General features: G+C 35.4%; 3 protein-coding genes across 12 annotated transcripts; 1 reads left to right on the forward strand and 2 right to left on the reverse strand.

Annotated features, from left to right (window-relative positions):
• Nucleotides 1–7691: 7691 nt before the first annotated feature.
• LOC122313430 (transcription termination factor MTEF1, chloroplastic) lies at nucleotides 7692–13868 on the reverse strand. 4 transcript variants are annotated; one of them, XM_043128418.1, is made up of 4 exons: nucleotides 12898–13868; nucleotides 10699–10802; nucleotides 9636–9707; nucleotides 7692–9498 (listed from the first exon to the last, which is right to left on the reverse strand). In XM_043128418.1, exons 1-2 carry the CDS (start codon nucleotides 13797–13799, stop codon nucleotides 10751–10753), a joined length of 954 nt encoding a protein of 317 aa, XP_042984352.1. In that variant the 5' UTR covers nucleotides 13800–13868; the 3' UTR covers nucleotides 7692–9498; nucleotides 9636–9707; nucleotides 10699–10750. The 4 variants fall into 4 exon arrangements, with proteins under 4 accessions (XP_042984352.1, XP_042984353.1, XP_042984351.1 ...); XM_043128419.1 differs by having other exon boundaries at nucleotides 7692–9521; XM_043128417.1 differs by having other exon boundaries at nucleotides 7692–9707.
• A 619-nt stretch (nucleotides 13869–14487) lies between these two features.
• On the forward strand, nucleotides 14488–21107 carry LOC122313431 (agamous-like MADS-box protein AGL30). Of its 6 annotated transcripts, none has more exons than XM_043128424.1 (12): nucleotides 14488–14953; nucleotides 15565–15764; nucleotides 16639–16695; nucleotides 16802–16820; nucleotides 16940–17004; nucleotides 17115–17130; nucleotides 17222–17283; nucleotides 17407–17503; nucleotides 18860–18910; nucleotides 19003–19130; nucleotides 19409–19775; nucleotides 20658–21107. In XM_043128424.1, the coding sequence occupies exons 1-12, from the start codon at nucleotides 14729–14731 to the stop codon at nucleotides 20667–20669; spliced, it is 1299 nt and encodes a 432-aa protein (XP_042984358.1). In that variant the 5' UTR covers nucleotides 14488–14728; the 3' UTR covers nucleotides 20670–21107. The 6 variants fall into 6 exon arrangements, with proteins under 6 accessions (XP_042984358.1, XP_042984356.1, XP_042984359.1 ...); XM_043128422.1 differs by having other exon boundaries at nucleotides 14490–14953; nucleotides 16636–16695; XM_043128425.1 differs by having other exon boundaries at nucleotides 14490–14953; nucleotides 18863–18910.
• Nucleotides 21108–22304: 1197 nt separating this feature from the next.
• LOC122313432 (expansin-A15) lies at nucleotides 22305–24465 on the reverse strand. Of its 2 annotated transcripts, none has more exons than XM_043128428.1 (4): nucleotides 24311–24465; nucleotides 24036–24166; nucleotides 23606–23918; nucleotides 22305–23168 (listed from the first exon to the last, which is right to left on the reverse strand). In XM_043128428.1, coding segments are annotated over exons 1-4 (753 nt in total). In that variant the 5' UTR covers nucleotides 24313–24465; the 3' UTR covers nucleotides 22305–22861. The 2 variants fall into 2 exon arrangements, with proteins under 2 accessions (XP_042984362.1, XP_042984363.1); XM_043128429.1 differs by having other exon boundaries at nucleotides 24250–24399.
• Between the last annotated feature and the right edge of the window lie 245 nt (nucleotides 24466–24710).

Genomic DNA, 24710 nt, shown 5'->3' on the forward strand with positions numbered 1-24710 from the left:
CAACAGTACTAGGAAAAAAAAATGATGCCATATATAGTTTCTTAAGAGGACGACATTCAAACCCCCATTGGACCATGTGCACAGACAATTGACAAAGGACAATGGATGGGTTGGTCTCCAACTTTTCAAACCAAATGCAAATTAAGCGAGTGAGCCCTTCGCGGGATACGGCTAGCTTGCGCCCTCTGAAACTTAGAGCACTAGTAATGGTAGATAAAAATCAAGAGAAATATTTTTTACAATCGAGAAATATAGTCGTCGTATAATCATAGAGAAAAAAATGAATTAATACGAGACTTACATAAAAAAAAAAAAATTATTTTTATAACTTTTTTTTATTCATGTAGGTCTCCCTGAATATAAAATAATTTTTTTATAATTTTTTTTTATTCATTCCGTACAACCGACTGTACGCCGACTGCATTTGCCGACTGTATCTAGCAAAGCTCAAAAATCAATGCAAAGTAAGGTGTAATTTGAATAATGAATTAAGATAAAATGAGTTGAGATAAAAATTAAAAATTAAATCAAATATTATTTTTTAATATTATTATTATTTTAAAATTTTAAAAAATTTAATTATTTATTATATTTTGTGTAAAAATTTAAAAAAAAAATTATAATAATGATTAAATGAAATAAGTTGAAATCACTCTTAATATTTAGTTAACAATTCCATTAAATCTACTATATTGAAAGTGCCAAATATAAATTTTTTATTTATAAACTACATTACTACAGTGTGTCTACATATTTAGATAGGTACTGTTTACCATCTATTAATTATTTTATCACTTATTTCTCTCTCCTCACTCTCTCTCTCAACAGAAGGAAAAATAATAATTAAATTATTAATTAACATATTGTTAGTATAATTACAAAATATGAAAAAAAATTACTATTTTAACTTAGAGTATTAGCATTAGTTTCATCAAAACCATCTTCAAAATTTGATGAAAAGTATATGTTTTTCATAAATTCAAAACCTTCATATCCATAACTCCACGTATATTGAATGAGCTATTGGATTTATCAAAATAATAATATAATATTATTTTTTTAATAATAATATTTTTATTTTATTTTTTTCATATTTTACAATTATACTAACCATATGTACATTAATAATTTAACTTAAACGTAACTTGTTAATTTTCAAATTAAACAGGTTTTCAGATTAATAGCTTGTTAATTTTCAGATTAAGCTAGAGTCTGATTGAAATGAGATAAGATCTATCCCTATGATGGATGGCCCGATGGGTTGAGGATTTCTTTTATTCTAATTGAAATGGACAACAAGAAATGTGGTATGACAAATATTGCTGAAATTAGAGAAATACAATCCTGAGAGAGACCAATACAATTCATTTAATAGCCAACAGCATACGAGGGAAAGAAAGAGGGGGCAGTTGGACGGGACTTTAATTGAATGAAAGAATAAAATATTGATTTGGTCCTTCTACAGTGTATCGCCAAAGATGAAGGTTGTGAGTAATTTACTATGGAAAAATATAGTTGCAAGCATAATTATGCACTAATCTGTGCACCAATGTGATGTGATTGGTCAAAAAGTAAATTTTATTGAAAACAGTATTAATTTAAATCTTAAGTATGAATAAATCAGTATTAGTACACAGATTAATGCGCAACCGTGCTTGTATGTAGCAAAACTCATTTACTATAGCTCAAAGTTATGAAAACATCCTTTTGGTGAGTCCAATGCGGGAGTTTTAGTGTAAAATTCATCAAATACTAGACTTCACTGAAGTTGCCACTGCTCTAATAGATGGATAATCTAATATTGTAGGGATCTCTCTTGAATGGTAAAGACAAAAGTATAGGTGAAAACTGACCTATTCAGTTTGGTTTTACCATTGAATCGAGATCGACTGACCACCCAAAATGAGTGGTTTTGCCAACCGAAACCGACTGTATAATGAGGATGGAACCGACTCCAACCGTTAACTTTCAGTTTGATCGGTCCATGAATATTTGTTCTTCTTTTTTTCTTTTCTTAACAAAAAAAATAATACAAAAATTTAATTAAATTATTAAAATTAAAATTAAGTGATTTCTTTAATATTTTATATATGATTAATGAATATTAAATAATATTATTATATATATTGTCAATGGTGATCTTTTGGGTAAAAATTATATTATTAACTTATATAACTACTATATAAAAAACAATATAATATATATAATATTTAAAATTCTATATATACATTCAATTAGTTTCACTCCGGTTTAAAAAAATACACCCCAAGACCAACCAATAAGAGACCATCGGTCTGGTTGGTTGTTCCAATCCGGACCGATAGTCTTACTCCCTAACAAAGAGTATAGCAACTTCCGAAGTATATATATAGCTAGGGCCAAAGATGTTCCTTATAAGTATGATGTGTAACTTATCACATGCCGAGGAAAGTCTAGAAAATTGACAAACTACCAATACTCTTTCGTGGAAGCTAATGTAGCAGGTTCAACATCAGCTATGTATTTGGCACGTAAAAAAAAAAAGACTTAGAACTAAATATATTCATGTCGAAAATGGCAAAATTAATGCATGCATGGTTGAATGGAGTGCTAGTACATGATCATGCAATTACAGCTAGGCGCCATACATGACGATCGAGGTGGATGCAAGCTAGATTGTCACATGAAGTGGAAGCTGTCAACCTAAGATGAAAATGTTGTCAAATTGCCAGACCAAGAGGCAAGGCGAGGTGAGCCTAAATGTTGGAAGGAGTGGTTGGGAGCATAATTTCTTACAGAGAAGGCCAAGTTCATGCGCATGCATGGGTTTGTTAGTTAAACACAAATATTGACAGAACATATTGCAGCTTTTTACGATGACCCACGCAACATAAGTTTGTGTACGTGTAGGTTAAGGTACCCACAATTAAAGACTGGAGCCACATGAAATAGGCATGAAAACAAATGAATCACAAATTAGCTGGGTCGTCGGTCGGTCGTACCTTATGACCCTCCATATAAATAGCATCACTGATCCATGCGTTTCTTGTCGTTGGGGCTGTTTCCTTTGGAACTATATGACAAAACAAAAACATTAATATTTGTAGGGTTCTCATGTTGAACTGCATGCATGCTAAATATATATATATATATATATATATAAATAAAGAGATTATATAAATATAAATTTACAAACTGATATAACTTTATGAGATTTGTTATGTATATTTACTTTATAATAAAAGTAATTTTATAATCTAACATACTATATATCAAGTCACATCAATTTATAAATTTACTTTTGTGTCTAAAGTATTTCCCATATAATAATAGGATGATGCTATCAAGTTGAAAATTTTTTGATTTTTTTTTCTAACAATTTTTTAACATCTCCTTAAAAAAATAAAAAATATATATAATTTTATTAATAGTTACTTTCTTAATTATTAAATATAAAATAAAATATATGAATGGTAAAATTAAGGAGGCAAACTCATGAACGAATTTAGCATTTTCAATAATAATATAAGTATCTCTCTCCAACAAACCCCAGCCGAGTCACATGTTTAACGATACACCACCGATTTGTCCGATTCTGAGCTTCTTGGGCCCCTTTTTACTTTCCTATATAGATTTATATGACATGCTTTCACGTAACCTGCGTATTTAAAAAAATAATAATAATATTATTCATTATTTTAATTTTTAATTTTTTTATTATTTTATTATATAATATTAAATAATTAAAAATTATTTGTTATATTTTATTTGTAAATCTATCATCTTATACTATATTATAAAATGATGAAAAAATAAATAATAAATAGATTTATTTATTTTAAAATTATAATAAAAAAATTGATTCGCGAAAGTTTGCGTCTCCAAATATTATATAAATAATTGTTAAAAGGAATTATTATTCATGAAAGTTTAATGAATCAAGTTGGTAATATTCATTGGGTTCTTGCAATATGTATAAATGATGTGAATTTATGGGCACGAGCACTTTATATTATGGCGTCTATTTATCAGGTGCTAGTGGAAGCAAATTCAATAACCCCTGAACAAGGTCTTAGTTGTGACGTGACAGATTTGTGGTCCGTGTAGGGTACTGATCAAACAGCTATATCAGCACAGCTTACTCTTACTCCAAGCTCTCATTTATTGGCCTATTGCCTATATATACACTAAATATTATAGATCAGCTTGGGAAATAGGCGAAGACCCCACGTCTTAATGGCTCGGGATATGCATGCAGCATACCTGCAAAGCATAAATGCTTCATCTCTCACTCCCAAGTGGACAAGGAAATGCAAAGGTTTAGTTACATGCGGGGCCATATAGTTTTGGGGAAATTTACAAGTTTGGAACCATAAGGCTGGATTTGGACAATGACTTAAATTGAAATGAGTTGTAATAAAATTTAAATAAAATATTATTAGAATATTATATTTTAATATTATTATTATTTTAAAATTTTAAAAAATTAAATAGTTTATTATATTTTGTATTACGATTTAATAAAATTATAATGATTAAATGAGATAAATTAAATGTAAAATTTTACTCTTTTTACTACAAATTATGAAAACTAACCCTATTACATCCTCATCCTCACACCACAAAAGAATTTGCACTTTATACTCTAAATCAATAATGATTTTTGAGATTAATAAAAAATAGGGGACGTGACATAATCTTGACAGTTAAATCTAAATAAAAGATGTGAACTATGTAGTATCAAATTTTTATAGTTTGAGAGTATATACATTGCATTAGTTTTGGATACAAATTATAAAGGGAAAAATTTTAATTTGAGAATATAAGTATATTTGTCCAAATTATAAATAGGAAAATGACTTGTACAGTCTTAATATATGCAAACTTCCTATTTTGACAACGAAATGATCTGATCAAAATGGTCATTGATATTTGATAATATTAACTAAATTATTTATAAGAGTAATATTAAATACAGTTTTGAGAGATATTATTCACACCCTAAGATGTACTTCTAATTCTCTTCTGCTCATAGCCTTGGATATATTATGAAGCATTGTGCACCCTTATCATCGACGGTCCTTACCCAATTCTTTTGGATCCATTTTCAGTTTAATTCTATTTTCTTACACTTTTCATGACTTCATTGGGGTGTTCATCAAGTCCCCAAACCCTGATCCCCTTGTTTTCAATTTATTAATATCATTATTATTATGTCTTCTATCTTGACTGAAAAAAAATGACAGTGAGGAGTTAAATAAGCTCTATCAGTAACCCAAGTGATAAAGAAATAATCAGAATCCCAATTAAGGCTTAAAAAGACATGACCTCATTTCAAATTTAATACCCCCATATGATATGGTTTCCAAGATGTGAACAACTCAATAGAAAATGGACGGTTTGCATGCAGCAAGTGATAAGAGTTTGAAAGCTACTATTCAAACCTTAGGACTCGTCCCAATTCTCATAATCCTCTCATCACTCCATGATGTAACATTAGATGATTAAAAACTATTTATCATCTAATACCACATCATGAGATGATAAGAAGATGATGAGAGTTATGATAATAAATAGATTTTTTTCATCAAGAAAAGGACAGAACATTGATTCAGAGGAATTGTTTGGCGTTTTGCTTTGCAACCTGCAGATTTTCTTCTGTAGTTTTACAGTTAACTTTCTTGCTCCACAGTCTTCAAATTCAAACTCTAATGGAGAAACAAGTGATCGTTGTACCAGTCCACGTGCGTAAACCCCCACGAGCTGTTCCAAAAAAATCACAGCAAGCCCAACGTTTTGTATTTGTTATAATACTTGGGAAAGTGAGACCGACACACACAGCCAAGGAGACTCCCCGCGGTATATTGAATCCTGGAGTTTCATATTCAGACATAACCAAACTACATCTAATATAATTGATTACAAACCATCGACAGAAAATGTGCGTGACAATTGTCGATAGTTGGTTGAGGGACAGTTCGTTGTCCTGCTGAAAAAGAAGTGACATCCATTTTTTTATTTTTTTTTTGTTTGTTTGGTATGTGGTTGATGGACAATCCTGGGCTAAAATCTGAAATAATAGGCCCCATTACATCTTAGGCATACCCAGTTCACGGCACCACACCTCCATGGCTCCCGGCAAGTTACTTTTTCTGCATCTGATACCACTTCACTTCAACCTTCATCCATCTTCCTCCAGTAAACCCCTTGTCCACTCAGTCCGCTTCTCTGGGGCCTTCCTCTTGTAATCCACTATCTACTCATATTATTTGTGAAAGAGAGATTCTTTCTTCTTATGATGATTCCAAGGGCAGACCCATTATCCTGGCAGACTAACCTAAAGAGGTCAATCCTGGGATGATTTGGATGACCACAACCATGCAAGATTTCAATCTTTTGAAGTTATTGCCTAAACTCTTGGACCTATAGTGAGATGCCAACACGAAACGAGATAATTGTTAGACACACATAAGAAGTCCAACAGACATCAGTAATTATTAGATAATCATAAAATATGGATACGAGGTACTCCTAACTAACCTGTCATAGAATGTCATGTCATTAAAAATGAATGTTTATGCATTCAGTTTTAATGTCCTCACAAATTGTTATATGACTCTAAAATTACCTAATAATTCTTCCACGTAAATATAATGGAACTAACTTTATATGTCTATCACTCTCACACTCTAGGTTCTAAAATTTAGATACATGCAAGGAGAGTGATGGATCAGGTCCTCTTTGCATGCATTCCATGGTTTTGCCTTCTGATATAATTGCTTTGTTTTTTCTCTTCTTCGTCCTATCTGCAAGCAAGCTCAGAAAATATTGGGAAAAAGGCTTTTTTTCTACCCCCTCGTTTCAAACGAACATAAAAACAAGATTTATCGAAAGGTCAAGAAAATAAAATGGCGTCAAGGTAGAGCCACAGGCATCAGAATCTCACAAACTTCCAATGAAACTTGTCTGAGACGTCGATTCAGTAATCTACTTTTGAGCTAAATATGGATAAGAAAAAACCAACAATGCCGCCCAATCCTTGCCGCTCCATTTGACCACTTAGTTAATTTTTTTTATTTAATAATTAAAGAAATAATTTTTAATGTATTGATATATTTTTTATATTTTTAAAAAATATTTAAAAATGATTAAGAAAATGTGAATAAAACAAATTGGATAAAACAAATACTACTTTTACACCAGCTTTACTCATATGGATAAAGTATAAATTACGATTGAAACTTTGAACCTAGGCCCCATTTTATTATACAGTTCAATTAGATGAGATGAGATATTTTGTTAAAAATTAAATAAAATATTATTATAATATAATTTTTTAATATTAATTTTGTTTTGAAATTTGAAAAAAAAAATAAATTATTTATTATATTGTATAAAAATTTGAAAAAATTGTAATAATTAAATGATACGAGATGAGATGAGATAGTTTAGTATTTGGTAACCAAACCAGACCTAAAAAGGCTCTGGCCATTATTGATAGATACACAATGACCATTTGTCATAATACCTACTATTGATGCGTGAAAAATTGCAAAACAATGCAAAATGGAAGAAAGAATCATTCTCATCCCGCCATGATGATTCAGGCCTCTATTAGTGTGATCTGGTGCCTCCCGGCAATGGTCCGATACGGCTATACGGTATTAGTACATACATCCAAGAAAGTGAAAGGAAAATAAGTGCAGAGAAAATAAAGAGAGATAAACATATATTTACATGATTCAGTATAGTAATTCGGTATAATGCCCACGTCCACGGACATTTGAGAGGAAGAAATCCATTATAATATGCTTATTACAATATCTCATTTCTTATTGTACAATGGAGATCTTAAATGTTTTTGTTGGAGAAGACCCTTTTGCTCCCTTTCAAGAGGTTGAAGAAGTTCAAGTCGCAGTCGAAGAAGAATCCATTTGAAGTCATCTGGACGTCCCCTTTTATCTGATACCTCTTTCCGCATGCCCCCTACAGTAGTAAGGTATGATCCCCATTGCCTCCTGACACCTCTCCCTTAATTGTTGTTTTTCCTCTTGTCTCCTCCTAGTGATGGCTTGGTAGGTTGAGCCTGGTCTTGGGTCTAGATATTTCCCCCCTCACACCTACTCTACATCTTCCCTCTATTGTATGAGAACAAAAATATACAGATTACAAAAACGGCTTGGCCAATTGTGCCAGCCCATGTCCCAAAACTAAACAAAGTGATGTTAGAACTCTACCAGTAACATGTGACTTATCAAGACTTATATGCCCTGCTACAACTCAAACGACCCAATGTTGGGAGTTGAGGACAAGATTCTCTTTTGAAACTGAGAGAGCGAAAGCGAGAAAAGAGAACAGAACAAATGTTGCGGAAAGATGTAGGGCAAAAAATATTCCATAACAACTAATCTCAGAGCTCATGTTTGAGTCCACTGTACATGCCGCAATGAAACCAACCAAAACCCCATCAAATACACGTTAAGAGCTGTATTGTGTGACAGAAAACCTTATGCTCAACCGGTGTGTCAAGGCAGTTTTCAAACGAGTCAGAATAGTAGTCTAGGATAACCACCGATCAACATTCAAAATTTCAAATAGCTACATTCGTGGCAATTAAAAAACAACATTCTGAGTGCATTAGCTAAACTTCCATCCAAAAACTCAATATCAGCCTTCAAATCCCACTTATTCATTCTCTTTCATGCTAAATGGACACTCATGAAGGAAACAAATGTGAAAAAAAAAAATACCTACATTAAAACAGACAAACTCCCTAGCGATAAGAATGCCATAATCAACTACAACATTCATAAATTTGGAAAACTGAATGGAATGCCAAAATTTGATCCAAGTAGGGAAGGCAAAGCTAAAAAGAGAGCTACAAAAACTGTTAAACAAATCATATTCCCAGAAATTAGGCACACTCAATGCCTGAGTTCAGATCGCATTCATAAAAAAGAAAATAATAGAAAAGAAAATGACCAATGGAGGATTTATATGTATGAAGCAACTTCTTGATGTTATGAATTTTCCAGACAACCTAAAAGGATAAAATATATCAAAGCTAGGATCATCCAGCCAATAAAATTTGGCAAAATTATTTATTGTATCAAATTTACGTAACTCTGTTTGCTACAGGGTGAGACCATGGTTTTCCCACGTTTCGTTATGTGACATAATGCAGTGGTGCATATAAAATAAAACAAGAGGATGACCCAAGCAATTCAAATTAATGTGAGTTGACTTAAAAGTGTAACAATTTAATAAAGATTACGCTATATGCAGGATATTGCAGAAATAGGTATGACCAGCAATTCCAGAAGATACCCAAACACATGGTTATGCACTCCTTTTGGAAACAATTTCCATTAATACCTGGATGCAGAAAAGTAACGGTTATTGTTTAAACTCTAAAGCAGCCTTTACAAAAACATGATTTGCAATGCACATCCAGTCCTTATCACGCCAACGACCCAAAATTTGAATACCAGAAAGATAGGCCCCTGTACAGGCAGCTCCCTGCAGGTGCATAGTTACCAGAACTAATATATCACTCAGACTGTAGGTGTTAATTAAGGATACTACCTCAAAAGACAACTAGTAAAGGCTAGCTTCACAGTTTTTCTTGGAATCAAGTCTAAATTGATGATACTTACTCGCTCCCATTCTTCTTGACCCCAAAAGTTGACAGTATGATCCCTCCAGAGAGTAGAACAAAATTCTTTTAGCTGGTAAAACAACAAAAAAGCCTCCATTAATGCCAATTGCAACCTTTTATTCGTAGTCTATCTTCTATCTGCTTATCTTCAATTTTCTATTTGGAAAGGGAACATCAAGTTATTCTCTTGAATCAGTAATTATTGTTAAGCCATTCAATTAGACTCTGCCCTTAAGAACATATCTAGGCAACTTCTCATAACCATCACCAACTTCTGCAATCTATCTACATTAGTTATAATTAACACAGGGCACATTCCAAGTAAGAGTGCAAATCCTTGTAAAAAATATAAATAAATGACGCTTTTTTTTATAGGTGAAAAAAATATGAAATGATGCTTATTAGAAACGAAAATGAGGCAGATATATATGAGAGGCATCTGAGAATTAAGCACAGAATCTAGTTGTTTTCCCGCCACCCCTGCTACCTAGAAAAAAAAAAAAAAAAAAAAAAAACAGCCAGACAGAGGGAGAAAAATGCCAATAAAAGAAGGTTTCAATAAACAATTTTAAAGAAAATTTCTACTCATCATCCTCACACCACACATAATTTTTTCTTTTTTTATTTTTTTTTATCTTACCAAATATGTGGTGTATAGATGATAAGTAGAAGAACTCAATTAGTTTAGGAAGAATAAAACCAAAAAAATAAAATATAATAAAAAATAAGTGGGGTGTGTAGTGTGTGGGGATGATGAGTAGCAAAACTAATTTAAAAAATAAAAAATAAAATAAAAAAAACATGAGGAGAAGGCGCTTTGCCCCATACATGCCCTATGGAGCAAGTGGGTAACATGTGCCTCATATATTACAAGGTGATTCTTCCTTAGACCAAAGCATAGATTAAAAGTTAACAAAAACACAGACCTTAGTTCGTAAAAGCAAAAGGAAAGCACTAAATTCAAGATTGCGCACAACCCTAGTTTGTAAGTCAATTTGACCTCACAAACTCATAAGCAGGGACAATATATGATACAGAACTGCCAAGTTTCAGCAAATCACCTGGAGCACCTTGAGACCCTGGAAAAGAAAATATGTTTTGATAGCTGTGTTCTCAAATAGATCCCAGGACAGCAAAATGTGAATCTGCTTGGTCTCCTCCATCCCTACAAACCAAAAAGGGGCAGCACTTGCCCTCAAAAGAACCAAATCTTGAAGCATTTTCAAGTTCATGCCAAGTTGAGTTACCCCCAAGAGTCTCTTAGTGGGTTCATTCCCATTTAAGAAAATAATAATAATAATAACTTATTTTTTAAATTTAAAACACCAATTTAATTTCAGAAATTTGAAAAATGGATGGTCCACCACAATCCTGCACCACCCCTAGCATGATGACCCAAGAGGTCCCCATCCCAATCTTCTTGCATGGGCAGGCTGACAAGGGGCTGTCGTGGGGAAGAGGTTGCCTTTCCTCTTCTTCTTCTCCTTCTTTTTTTTTTTTTAAATATATATATATAGCATTAGCATTAAAATTAAAAAAAAAATTACAAGTGAATTATATTTGAAATGTCAAAAGACGAAGTGTGAAGTGGCATAACTAATGGTTTAATAACAGAACACTAACAGAGGGAGTGATTTGATCAAATCTGAAATTTCAAGATTTTTTTTTTTGATAGGTAATCAAGAACTTTATTCACAAGAAAAGGAGGCATAGTCCAAGTACACAAGAAGTATATACGAGAAGCACATAACTAAGGATTGGGCAAAGGTCCCCAATAGATAAATAAATAAATAAAATTATCAAAAAAAGAAGTACATAACTAGGATTTACAACCGAAAGTAGAAAATCATTTAGACCATTAAAGTCCCCCCACCCATAAGAACATGATTTTAAAGAAAAGAACTTTAAGCTCATCCATTGTCCTCTCATGATCCTCGAAGCTTCTATCATTTCGCTCCCTCCAAAAGCACCAACACATACATATAGGGGCCATCTTCCATATTGCTGCCACTTGAGGATTGCCTTGGAGTACCCTCCAGCTTGCTAGAAAATCCACCAGCCTACAAGGTCCTGGACACCTCACAATGTAGAAGCAGGTGATCTACTGATTTCCCATTCTTTTTACACATGCAACACCAATCCAACACCATTACTCAATGTTTTCTCAGATTGTCTGTAGTCAAAATCTTGTCTAAAAACTACAGGGACAATTTTAGTAATTAATCCTAATAGAAATGGGTAAGTAATCATGAGCAGGACTTTAGCAATGACTGCATTTCCCAGATGGCTAGCTCGTCAAAATTCCCCTGTTCAAGGTCAAAAGGTGCACTAAAATTTGCAAGTTCAAAAAGGGTACCCTCAGGATGACAGATTACTTCCTTGCACCGCATACCAATAATCTTGTGAACAACTCAGATACTCGCAGGTTGCCCTGATCAAGTTGCAGCAGTTCTAGGTAATAGACAACACACATGTAAAGGGAAGTCTTGAGCATCATTCACCCTTCAGACACGAGATAAAGTAGGATCCTGAAGCAAACCCCCTTAGACAGGGCTAGGTTTATCTACCCCCCCCCCCCCAAAAAAAAAAAAAAACAAACAAAAAAGCATATGTTAATTAAAGGGATTGTCGAGTTCAGGAAAAAAAAGTCAGAATAGTACCAAAGCTAATGGTCAAGATCGCATTGCAACCCTAGCCAAGGAACTCTGCAGTAGGAATTTATTATTAACCACCAGAATAGTTATTTTGTATGACTTGGAAACTCCATAATAGGAGCAAATGTTACTGTTGGATTTTGCAGAAAAACTTTTTTGCATCTCAAATTCTAGGAAGTAAAAGATCCTTCATACAAGGAAGAGTTTGAAATCTAACTGAAAGCATATTCAACAAAGTGAAGCATGCTCTCTTTATATAAACACTGTATAATAAGTGAAACCTATCACAATATTAGCAGAGTATGTATAACTTTAACTATCGACTTTGTTCATGTGTAAAAAAGTTTCATAATTTCAGGTGCGTCTCACATTTTGCCAACCAGATCATGTCTATAGATTTAATGCAAACATTAGAGACAAAGCTACCAAAACCAAAGTTAAGACGTTGTTTTGTGTGACTTGTGAATATTTCATTGCAGAAAACCATAGAAACTTGTTCACTGAAACATATATGACATACACCCCTAATCTCACAAATCTCAGTCTTACTATCAATTCAGAAAACAAAATTACAAGCACCGATAAACTTTTGCACGCAACAACTACCTGGCCTCGACCGACCGCAGCCTCATCTCTATCAACCGTGCATTAAACTCTCCATCGCTAACCTTTAACATCTCAGATAACGGAAGCGAAAATCCGTGCTCGACCAAAACTCTATGCCTGGGCTTAATCTTTCCCTCCAAACTAAACGAGAAATACTGTGGAAACCTCTTCAATTCCACGAGGTCCCCCTTCATTTCCTCCAAGAAATACTTCACCTTGGGGGTATAATTATTTCTTATACTAAACGTCAACAACCCAGGTGATCTCAGCACCATGTTGACGACATCCTTGTACGAAAGCCCCAAACTCTGCAAGTACCGAATCTTGGGCAAAAGGGTACCTTCGACGCTGGAAACCAACAACAATGTGGTTTGGCAGGTGATGGAATTGGGCCCCGTGAAGCCCAGGCCCCTCAAGAAAGACAAGGCGGGTTTCAGCTGGTCGGTCACGCTGCATACCAAAAGTCTGGGGCATCGGATAATGGACTTCGAGAGGTCCGGGAAGGGGATGGAGACCTCGTTGAGGAGGAAATCGAAGATGGGGTAGAGGTTGGAGTGAGGGTCGGAGGTGAGAAGCTGGGGGTGCATGTCGAGGATGCGGCCGATGGCTGAACGGGCGATACCGAATGAGAAGAGGCAGTGCTCGACGGAGACGAGGGAGGAGAGAGGGGCGGAGCGGAAATTTGGGTTCAGTCGGAGGGCCTTGTGGGAATTGACGTTGAGGCTCTCGAGGTAGACGATTTTCTCGCGGAAAAGTATGCCAGCGTCGGAGGTGGAGGTGGAGGTAAAGGTGGGAAGAGAATGGCTGTGGAAAGAGAGGGAGGAGGATGGAGTTTTGGATGGTTTCGGGGATTGAGATATGAGAAGGAAGGTCTGAGTTGGGAGATGGGACTGTGTGGTCATCGTCGTTGAAGGAGCTGTGTGGTAGGCGTAGCAGAGGGGACACTCGCTGCTTTATTCCTATCCGAAATACATGCTTATGCCCTAAAATAATAATAATAATAATTCCTCAATTTTTCTTAGCTTTTATTATAATTTTTTTCTTCAACTTCATTCCATATTTTCACAAAAATAAAAAAAAATAAAAAAAACTCAAATTTCATCACCCAATATTGATTAAGAAAATAAAATATACCATGATTCATTTTACTAGTATATTTTGATCATAAGAATACAAAAAATGATATTTATAATATTGAAATGTGTAAATCTTATGCATTCATCGTTAAAAAAAATGAATAGATCTAAAAACTATATGAAAAAAAAATTAATAATAAATTCTACTCATACTTTAAAATTGTATTTAGTATTTTTTTTATCGATAGCATTTATGTAGCTTCAAAAACTAATATTTATTTTAAAGTATATCTAATTTCTTTATCTAGTTTGGTTATATAAAACTAAACTATCTTATTATCTCGTCTCATATAATCATTATAATTTTTTTAAATTTTTTTTTAAATATAATAAAAAATTTAATTTTTTTAAATTTTAAAATAAAATTAATATTAAAAAATTATATTATAATAATATTTTATTTAACTTTAAAAAAAACATTTCCTCTCATCTTTATCTCGATCCATCGAGATTGAAGTTAGGTCAATCTTGTTATCGCAAAATCTCGGTGAAGTTTTTGCAAGCAACTGAAGGTTAATGGTTTTTTAATGAAGGATGAATGGGTATGGTCTCGTTGATTAGTTTTGGTTCAGAGGTTCCAACTGCCACTGGTTTCCAAAACCATAAACTGACTAATAGAAACTGCTTACAGTCTTGCATTTTCCATTAAAGAGACGATCAAAACCTTGGTTTTAATATCTGATAATGGAAATAAGATGGGCAAAGTAGGAATTGCATACCAACCGCCCAAACGAACCGAAGTTTCAGCGACAATGTCCAAAGTGTTCAAGCAACAACATGAGGCTCATGGGCGCCAAGGGCACAAAATTAACAACTGGCTTTGTTTTGGTCGGTTTTGGGGATTTCTGACCCTTCCGATTCTCCCGCTTGCCTCCACGACCGATTTTGCAGGTCACCCGGTCGTGTTATTTAACCTATATGTAAGCTCGCGCCTCTCCAGCCTCGCTTTCCTCTCTCTCTCTCTCTCTCTGCAATTGAATCTTTTCTTGTGTGAATAATCTGGCTATCCCACCGCATTTCAGACGTTTGGTTATTGCAATTGCTTGAGTTTCCTCGTCTGGGTACGATTTTTTATTTCGTACTCTGTATGTTGTTTTTACAGACTGTGTTACCTCGTATACACTGCAAAGTTTCTAAGTGTGTTTTAATTTGTTTGGTAGTGATTCTATCTATATTGCTTAAAAGGGTTTGGTCAATTTTGATTGTCTGATCTGGATTGTTCAGTTTTCAATTGTTTCAATTCCCTAAACCGCTGAGGAGTGAGTTTGATTCATTTTTGTTTTTTAATTTTAAGGATTCTCTGGTTTGAGTTTTCTTTTCTTTGCAAATCTGTGGTAACATGTAGACGCTTCGTATTGACGTCCTACAGATGCTTTTGCCATTTTAAAATACATGATGGAATTATCCATAGTGTACAGTATAGTTTTGAAATAGAAGCATGAGAATGTATCATGGGCAACAGAATAACTTTTAGGTAGGGTTCTTCAAAACTTTTGGGCTCTCATTGGATAATCTGGACTAATTTTCGTAGGTTAAATTATACAGGATGGGAAGGGTAAAGCTAAAAATAAAAAGGTTGGAGAATACAAATGGTCGTCAAGCGACTTATGCCAAAAGGAAGAATGGCATCATGAAGAAGGCAAACGAGTTATCCATTCTATGTGATATAGATATTATTCTTCTTATGTTCTCACCAACGGGCAAGCCTTCATTATGCAGGGGAATGCGCAGGTATTCTCAGTTGCACTCCTAAGTATTTACATATCATGAAATCAATAATTAATTTCTTTAAGGACAATGATGGTCGAGACTCAGTAAAGGAGATAATGCATCAAATTTGGCTTTCTCAGTTGCTTCATTTAAAAATCAACTTAGTTCTTGGTATAATTTGTGCCCATTAAATCAAGGAAGACTCTCTAATCCATTAAAAACATAAGTCTTTTTTTTTTTTTTTTTTTTTTTTTTTGGTATCACTTGTGAATATTGTGGAGGATTATTTAAGAAATTAATAGGCACGATGCATCATTGATTCGTTCTTCCAGTTTAGGAAAAATAGTGCCCAATTATCAGAAATATAAGAAAGAGATTTAAACATGAGTTCATTATCAAATTTTTATAATAGAGCTCGACAAACTTGAAATTTTGAAGGAACTAGATCGTGCATATAAAACAAGTATGGTATTGAAAGTGAAACGTGAGGAAAAAGGCAAACTTTAGGAAGCAATATAATTGTGTTGGAAGAATAATTAGGGGATGGTTTGTGAATTGCAGGAAGCACCTTGAGAATACTGTTCCTAGTACAAGTAGTGCTCATGATATTCATGCATCAGCGTGGATGACTCTCAAGCGACCACACACTTGTTATTAAATTATTATTTTGTTTAAGATTTCAATTTATTATGAAGGAAAGGAAATCAAGGGGGATTATATGTCCATCTACAATAAAATCTAAAACAAGAAGAAAAAAAGCATAGTATTAGTATTAATATTATCATCATTAGCATCAGTTTTAATTATGATTATGATAACAACATTAATATGTATTGATTAATATTTTCCCTTTTGTTATTTTTTCTCCTCTCCTATTCTTTGGTGAATTTAGTAGCATCGAAGAGGTTATTGCAAAATTCGCACAGCTAACTCCACAGGAAAGGGCAAAGAGGTACATTAAAAAATTCTCACTGGAACAACTGCGTTGTTTTACATCATTTACTTTACTTATATGAACACAACAATGTGATTGAACCATTTTTACTGGATTGGAACAGGAAGTTGGAAAGCCTTGAAGTAAGTTCTATCTAGGACCCATCCTCCATCTTATTTCCTATTTCAGTTTGAACTTAGTATTTGCATTATCATCATCCTTGTCTGTACATGATTTTTTTGTTTTCTCTTTGAGAGTGTAGGCACTCAAGAAAACTTTTAAGAAGTTGGACCATGATGTAAATATACAAGAATTTCTCGGTACGAGGTATGTAAAGTCAACATAAATTTGATCCTAGTGGAACTTATTAGAATTACTATGGTTTTTCAGAAGTACGAAAGTGAACTAAATTTGTTTTCCTTTTCTTCTTGTTTCAGCACTCAAACAGTTGAGGTATGCGTGCAAACCGATTATTCTGGTATTATCTATTATTATTTCGATTCTTGCTGCAGACATCTTATTTCTATTAAATCGGTTTGAGCAGGATCTGACTAGCCAAGCAAATGCATTGGAGACCCAACTTTCTGAAATACATAAAAGACTTAGGTGAACGTCTGGAAATACTTGGTTGTGTAGCTTAGTTGTTTGGTTTCGGTTATTTTTACTGTAATTATAAGATAAAATGAGCAGCCATCCCCAACTAATTTTCTCTTATTTTGACTGCTGCAGCTATTGGACTAACCTCGATAAGATCAACAGTGTAGAACATTTGGGGCAAATGGAAGATTCACTTAGGGAATCACTCAACCAAATTCGGACACAGAAGGTATTCTTTTCCCTTCTGTTGTTGGTTTCATTTGATGAAGTTCACCTTTAATTTTCTCTTTACTAAAATTAAGCTCCTCAACTCCTATGGTTGGCAGGGTGGGTATAAATAACTTGGCTGCAGACTTTTGGATTTGACTAATAACTCTGTGGTTTCTTGTAATAAAAAATAAATAAAACTGTGGTTTCTTCATAATAAGAAGAAAATAATATGATGTATTCAGAATCAGCGCATGATCTAGGGTGCTACCTGCCCCCCGCACCCACATGGGCGGGGTCGTCATTTTCCACCCCGGCCCCACCCTGAGCTGCTGTCTGTCCACCCCCATCTAATGGACAGCAGATTTTTCGACCCACTGCCTGTACTTTGCCTAGCCAAACTCTAGTTATGCAAACCCACAGATTCAACCCCAAATCTTCAGATCCATACCCCAAAATCTTTAAGTTCATACCCCAAATGTGTAGATCCAACGAGAAAATTAAAAAGAAAAAAATAAATCTGCAGTGAAGAGCATCTTACCCATGGCCACATCTTGGCCGTATGTCTTGCAAAGAGACAAACAGCCAAATCGTGGCCGTGGGTTGTAGTATGTAGAGATTGACGATCATGGCCATGGATTTCTCGGCCACAACCCTCTCGAGTGATCCACAGCCATGGGTCTGCAAGAAGAAATATGGACAAAGGTGAGAAGGAGGAGGATGAGAAGGAGAGAAGGAGATGATGATGAATAGGGTACTGAGACTTTGCCGTTAGAGGAGACGATCAAAAAAGAAGATGAAGTGAGCGGTGGGAGACTTGGGTGATAGAAGAAATGAGGGTAAAATTACAGTTTTTTTGCTCTTATAGTATGGGGCAGGTGGGTGGGCAGGTACCCATGCCTGCCCCTACCCACTTTTATGTTTATAGTTTTTTATCCACCCGCCCAATAGCCGGCGGGTGTGGGCAGATGGCCGGGCAGGCTGGGTACAGAGGCACGCCCACAAGGCCTAGCATGATCCATATTTAAGAGAGAATACAGGAATTAGATTATCGGCATCTACAATATTATTGAGCACAATTAGAAGAATGGCTTGCTTGTGTATTTGTAAGGACTATTTGTACCTGAATCAGTTTTTATTATTTTGGAAACTGCTGTAGAAGGATAAGAGAAACAATACAGTGCCTACACCTAGAGGCTACAGGTTTTGCATGACTTTATTTAAGGAGCCAAGGAAGATGAGTCAATCAGAGATGGGAAAATGCATATGACCTAAATATCTTTTTCTTTTTTAGATTCTTCAAAAGTCAAACGCCTCATAACATCTTTCTTCCATCATCAGCAGTTCTATAAACTTTAATGCCTTCTACCTGTTTTAGCAGGAAAATGTACAAAAGCAGCAACTGATGTCATTAGAATGCAGTAGTCAGGTAAAGAATGACTAAACTGGCATGAGAATATTTTCCTTATGTGTTTTCATGTTATGGTTATAATATATAATCTAAACAGCCTTATCTTGCAGTTCCAACAAGGGATGCATATACCCTTCACAATGGGTGCTGAGCAACAGCTCCAACCTTTCTCATGGATTCCTAATAATGACGGTCAACATTTATTTTTACCTGAGGACCCACACTTACTTGCCCATAGGCGAGTGTTCTTTATGAAGCCTTCTTCGTGATTCTCTGTCCAGACCTGTGTATGGCATGGTTACACTTTTTCTTAAGATATGAAAAACAAACAATACGAGAGCAATCCATATCGAAGCATCTTCTAATGAGAAGTATTCTATAAATAAGATAATTGTGTCTTAGCATATGAATGAATTGAAATGCAGTGAACGTTTTAATTTATGGAAGAATTCATTGATGATTCCTTGATCTAACAAGTGTTGTCAACTAATTGGATTTATTTGTCATTTCTTTTAGGGATGTGGAGTGCTCTACGACTTCCTCCCTTGGAAGTTACCCTGGTTACTTTGGCACTGGAAAAAATTCGGAGATTCATAATTCTGGGCAAGAAAATGGCATGATGAATGAGTTATCAAGAATTGCCCCTCTGAGGGTACAACTGGGCGGGCAATATCCTTACTTGCCATACAATCTCAATCTAATGAATGATAATACTAAATTCCAAACAACAGTACAGATGAACCAACCAGAACACCCTGCAGATTATCACGTAAATGGAAGCTTTGAAACGCCTAGACCAGGGTTTGAGACTGCTCAGCATAGTTGGGCTTCCACATCCGGGCCTTGTCCTATTACCATGTTTGATGAGCATTTATATAATCAGGTATGCATCAAATTAAAATTTGTCCTGATGCTTTTTAAAAATGGTACAGTTGTCCCCATTTTTTGAACAGAATAATTTAACTTTAGGCTTCTAAATGTTTCTACTATAAATGAAATTAATAGAGGACGGTGTCCTTGTTACCTTAAGAACAATTAGACAGAGACAATTCTAACACGACTAACCAGTTAAAGACGGCAAATAGTCTTTTTGGCAATTTCATCCATTGATTCACTATTTGTTCCTTATATGATAACCAGAATGACCTCTTTTGGTCAGTGTAGTTTTGAAATAATTACCATTTGTTAGTGCCACCTTCAAGTTTTCTCATTAGTATGTATTCTGATTCATTTACGATTATAGATGAACCTTATATTCTGACAAGATTACCAAACATCTGTAGTTTGAACATCTAGGGTATTGTTTGGGTTTATTTGGGTAGGACTTGTACTAACAGAATCTTAATTCTCAAACTTTGGATTGAAGGCTGTTGCTACGGTTTCACCTTTTTCTCCCCCACCAAGCAGTTTCTGCAGTGAGTAAATCTGATGTTATTGGGAAATCAATCAATGGTGTGAAGTCTCTTGAAAAATCCATCCATTGATTGCATCATGTTTTCTTCTTCCTATGATGACTTGCTACTCTACATAAACATCTAGGAAGAAATATGGTATATTTTTGTTTTCCTGAAAAGTAAGAAATATAGTACATCCACCATGTATATGTAAACTTCTGTAATGTAATGTAGAACAAGAGCCTGCACTCGTGAATAGAAAATTGAAATGGCATTGTTCTTCCCTTTTCTTTTTTTCTGAGTTGGAAGGTTAATTGTGCCTTAGGTAATGGGAACAGTTCTGGATTCTTATAAACATTGTTTTGTTGCAGCAACCGAACTGAGATGCATGAGCTATCTGAGCGTTTGTCCACAGCCGGTGTTCTTGAACTTGGATATACTCATCCATTGAGATTTCTTTTCTTCTTCTTTTTCCAATGGTTAGCTTTGGCATGAAAATATAGGAGGCAAGAAAGCAAGTGATTTATATCATAGGACTGCCCTGGCATTAGTCACTGGCCAGAAGCAATGATGCTGACTCCCTCAACTGATTCACCTCAATTGTGATACTAAATCTTCTGTACACGAATCATATAGTTATAGGTCTGATAAATTGTTTTGCTTCCTTCTCCATTTTTTTGGGAGTCAGAGGACACTAATGGCTACCTAAATATGCCATCCTTTGGTCCCTCTCAGTAACATGAGCTGTAGATAACATAATGTATAGCAATGATAGTTTCCCAAAATTACAAATATGTTCTAAGTATTATTGTTTTGAATTCCATGTTGCATTACCCTCTCATATCTGACATTATTTGTTTTATATCCCTTTCTAGAAAAGGATAAACCTAATCAGAGGTCCCAATCAATCGATAATATATGAGTAACGACCAGACTAATTTGCTTAGTAAAGTACTCCATCTAATTTTGGTTCTTCTTTGCTGGGAAGAAATGAAAAGAAAAAGGAAACGTGTATATGTGTATGATTGTGTACTTTATAACAGAAACATGTCTATAGATGCAATGGTTATACAGTTTAAACTATATTACTTTTTCTTGGAAATGGCATCTGTAGTAAGGTATCTTTACATACACAAGCTGTCTGTTGAAGAAACCGAGAGGAAGGAACCAAAACTTGTGGGTTTTTGTTAACGGATGTAATTATTTATACCTACCACTGATTGATGCATCGATCACAACTTATCTCCTTACACATCTCTACAAACTTGCTTATCCAAGGACAAATAAAAAATAAAAATTGAGTGTTCAGATGTTCTATCTAAAGTTGTTTTCTTCTATCTAAAGTTGTTTTCTTTGTTGCCAAAGGCCTGCAGCCTGATTGGCATAAATTCCAACCTCCAAAAATGGAGGTCTAGAATTCGATACCTTCCTCTCTAAACTAAAATAAATAAATAAATAAATAAAAGTTTTCTTTGTTGGAACCACAGCGTGAATTTTGTTTTTCAAATTCAAATTCTCAACCATCAACATCTGTTCTTTTCTTTTCTCCCTTGTTCCTTTTGTCAATTGACAATTGGCATGTAAATGCACGCCCACTAGAATGGGGTTAGGATTCGGAGGGTTTTGGAAGACGAAGACCCAGAAAGATGCGGTACCCGTTTACTACAGTTCACTTGTAACACTTGGGCTTTATAGTCGAGCCCAATCTCAACAAGACATTTTTTAAGGCATACCATTACAATTAAGTCAGTGTGTAAATATTTAAAGTGACATAATTTAATTTAAAAAATAAATTTTAAATCAAATATTGAGTGGGTAATGTGCATGGAGCTTGGGAATATAACACTCTTTAAAATATTCATCCAGGCCAAGAGGGGAAAAAAAAATCAAATTCAAATTGCCAGTGTTGCAGAAGCTTGTGCATTAAGGAGAAAGTTCTCTTTTAGACCAGCTCATGAGTAATAAACAAATAAAGCATAAGAATCATAAAAGAATAGGGTAAAATGAAAAAAAGACCCTCATAAAAATTAGCACACTTTCTCATTAATACTGGAAACTGAAAGTTTACACTTGCTCATTCCCAATACAGCTCAAACATAAACAACCCAGGATAAGGAAATAGTCAGCAGAAGCTGATTACAATGACCTTAAACTAATCCTAAATACTCCCCTCCCAAAAAAACAAACACAAAAACTACTCAAATACTACTGGCGGGTGGTAAATAGTCCACCTCTGCCTACTTCTGCATCTCAACAGAAGGGGGGGAAACAAAAAGAGACAGTAAGAACAGTGAGGGGACTCCCAAATATAGGGTACCCTACAACAATACAACAAGACCATTTAAATTTAAAATGATTAAAGGGCCATTTAAAATAAGCCCTGATCATTTCGAACCCCAAGAAGTCAGAGACTGACCCCCCATACTTAAGAGTATACTAAATCTAATAACCCTAGTATACTAAAAGAGTCATACCCTACAGATACAATATATATAATGGGAAAGAGAGATAATAAAGTCCAAGCAAAATATGGGTAAAGTATAGGGCAGTGGCAGGCACAGGCACATGGGAGTGTCTAGCGGAATTGAGCACCGCTGTAGGTCTGACCAAAGGACCAGCTGGCTGGGGCCACGTTGTAGGAGACCACACTTCTGCCGTCACTGGTGGTGACCTTGAAGGAGAGGCTCTGGCCGTTGAGGAGAGTGTTGCTCTGCCAGTTCTGGCCCCAGTTCCTTGACATTGCCTGCCACCCAGTTCTGGACCCTTTGATGGCAACGCCATGGACATCACCTGCACCACCCACGTTTGTGATGAGGACTAGGTTGAAGTAGGAGTGTCCATTGATGGTGAACCTTATGCCTCCCCTTCTCCTGCAGGGTACCCTACAAAAAACCCCCATCCAAAACACATGATGTTAGCATTCAGAAAGTCCAAAGTGAACTTGGTGCTTTTGTCAAGTAAAAAAAAAAACATTTTTACTGACTGGTAATTATTGGGCAAAGCCTAAAAAATATGAGTTTGATGTCAATTAACACTGTTTTGATGTCTAAAACGTCTAATAATGCTGCTTAAATGTCCAAGACTCCTTTTTTTGACTTCACATTAATAGGGGGCTTTACTGTAAATATAAACCTTTCACAATCAAGGAAAGACAGAACCTTGGCCATAAACAAGGGATATGATGGTTGAAAGTTGACTTCATAGGCAGTAACTATAGAAACAGTCCTCTTTTTAAGATTTGGAAACCAAATAAACAAGAGATCTGTGATTTCCTTGCAAATTAAGGTTTCGTGCTATAAGATTTCACAAAAGCCTATACCTTCTGTAAGCCACAGGAACGATTCCAGCTTTGTACTGAGCTATGTGCTGGAAGACAGGCTGAGAAAGATCAAAGTGGTGCTGAGGAGGGTTACACCAGCCCCCAGCATTATTAGGAAGAGCATTGTTTGGTGGGCAGAAATTGGTGGCCGTGACCAAAATGGAGCCAGGCAGGCACCATTTGCCGTCATTCACACACTTAATCTCATAGCAAGAACCACAGCTCAACCCACTGTTGAACAGAGCTGTGCTCAGAGCTGCGGTGTTTGTCCCATACCCTTGGCTGTACAGGTTCCCATACCCACAAGCTCCACCTGCGCAGATTCCATCAACAAATAGAAAAAATCAGCAAAAGGGGCAGACTTTAAACAACAACATCCCAAAGAAAGTAAAAAACAAGATGTGCTGATCCTTTGGCGCATGTTGCATACCCATTGTCCCAGAAGCATCACCCCCTCCATAGAAGGTGGCATGAGCATTGACCCACCCTCCATCATACCCATGAACGGACGAGACCATTGCAAGAAAACCCACCAAGAAAAACCCAGCGAGACCCATTTTCCTGCAAACAAAAAAAGGTGAAACATTTAGCACTTTCTGAAACCAACCCATCTCTAACAATGTACTAAGAATGTGACACTCAACATGTTCTTTCAGCAAACGTGAACTTTAGAAGCGAAATGTGAGAGGAGACAGGATGATTTACATGGAGAGAGTGAATCTTAAAAAAGAACAGGTTTGGAGAGGAAATGTGAAGCGCTTGAGTGAAGAAAATGCAGAGGGGATAGGCACCAATATATAGAAATTTGGGGAGAGGGGGAGGGGGGGCTATGTAGAGACTGCCACAACTAACTAACACTTTTTGGGGAGGCTGTTGGCTGTTGGGACCACTAACTGCTAGGGGGGCATAAAGAGGATTTTGAAAGAGTGATATCGAGTTCCCTTTTGAGTTTTGATGAGTTTCAAAGGTTGGTTTTTTGTGAGTCGAAACCGCGTGGTTTTGTAGTTTTCCCAAAGGGAAATTCCCTGCAATCCAATGTGGGGTAGGGTGGCTTTTTCCTCTGATGGCTATTAAACTTCCACGCCCACATGCAAGCACATACAAA

Source organism: Carya illinoinensis, chromosome 6, assembly GCF_018687715.1.
Source record: "Carya illinoinensis cultivar Pawnee chromosome 6, C.illinoinensisPawnee_v1, whole genome shotgun sequence".
Classification (NCBI taxonomy): Eukaryota; Viridiplantae; Streptophyta; class Magnoliopsida; order Fagales; family Juglandaceae; genus Carya; species Carya illinoinensis.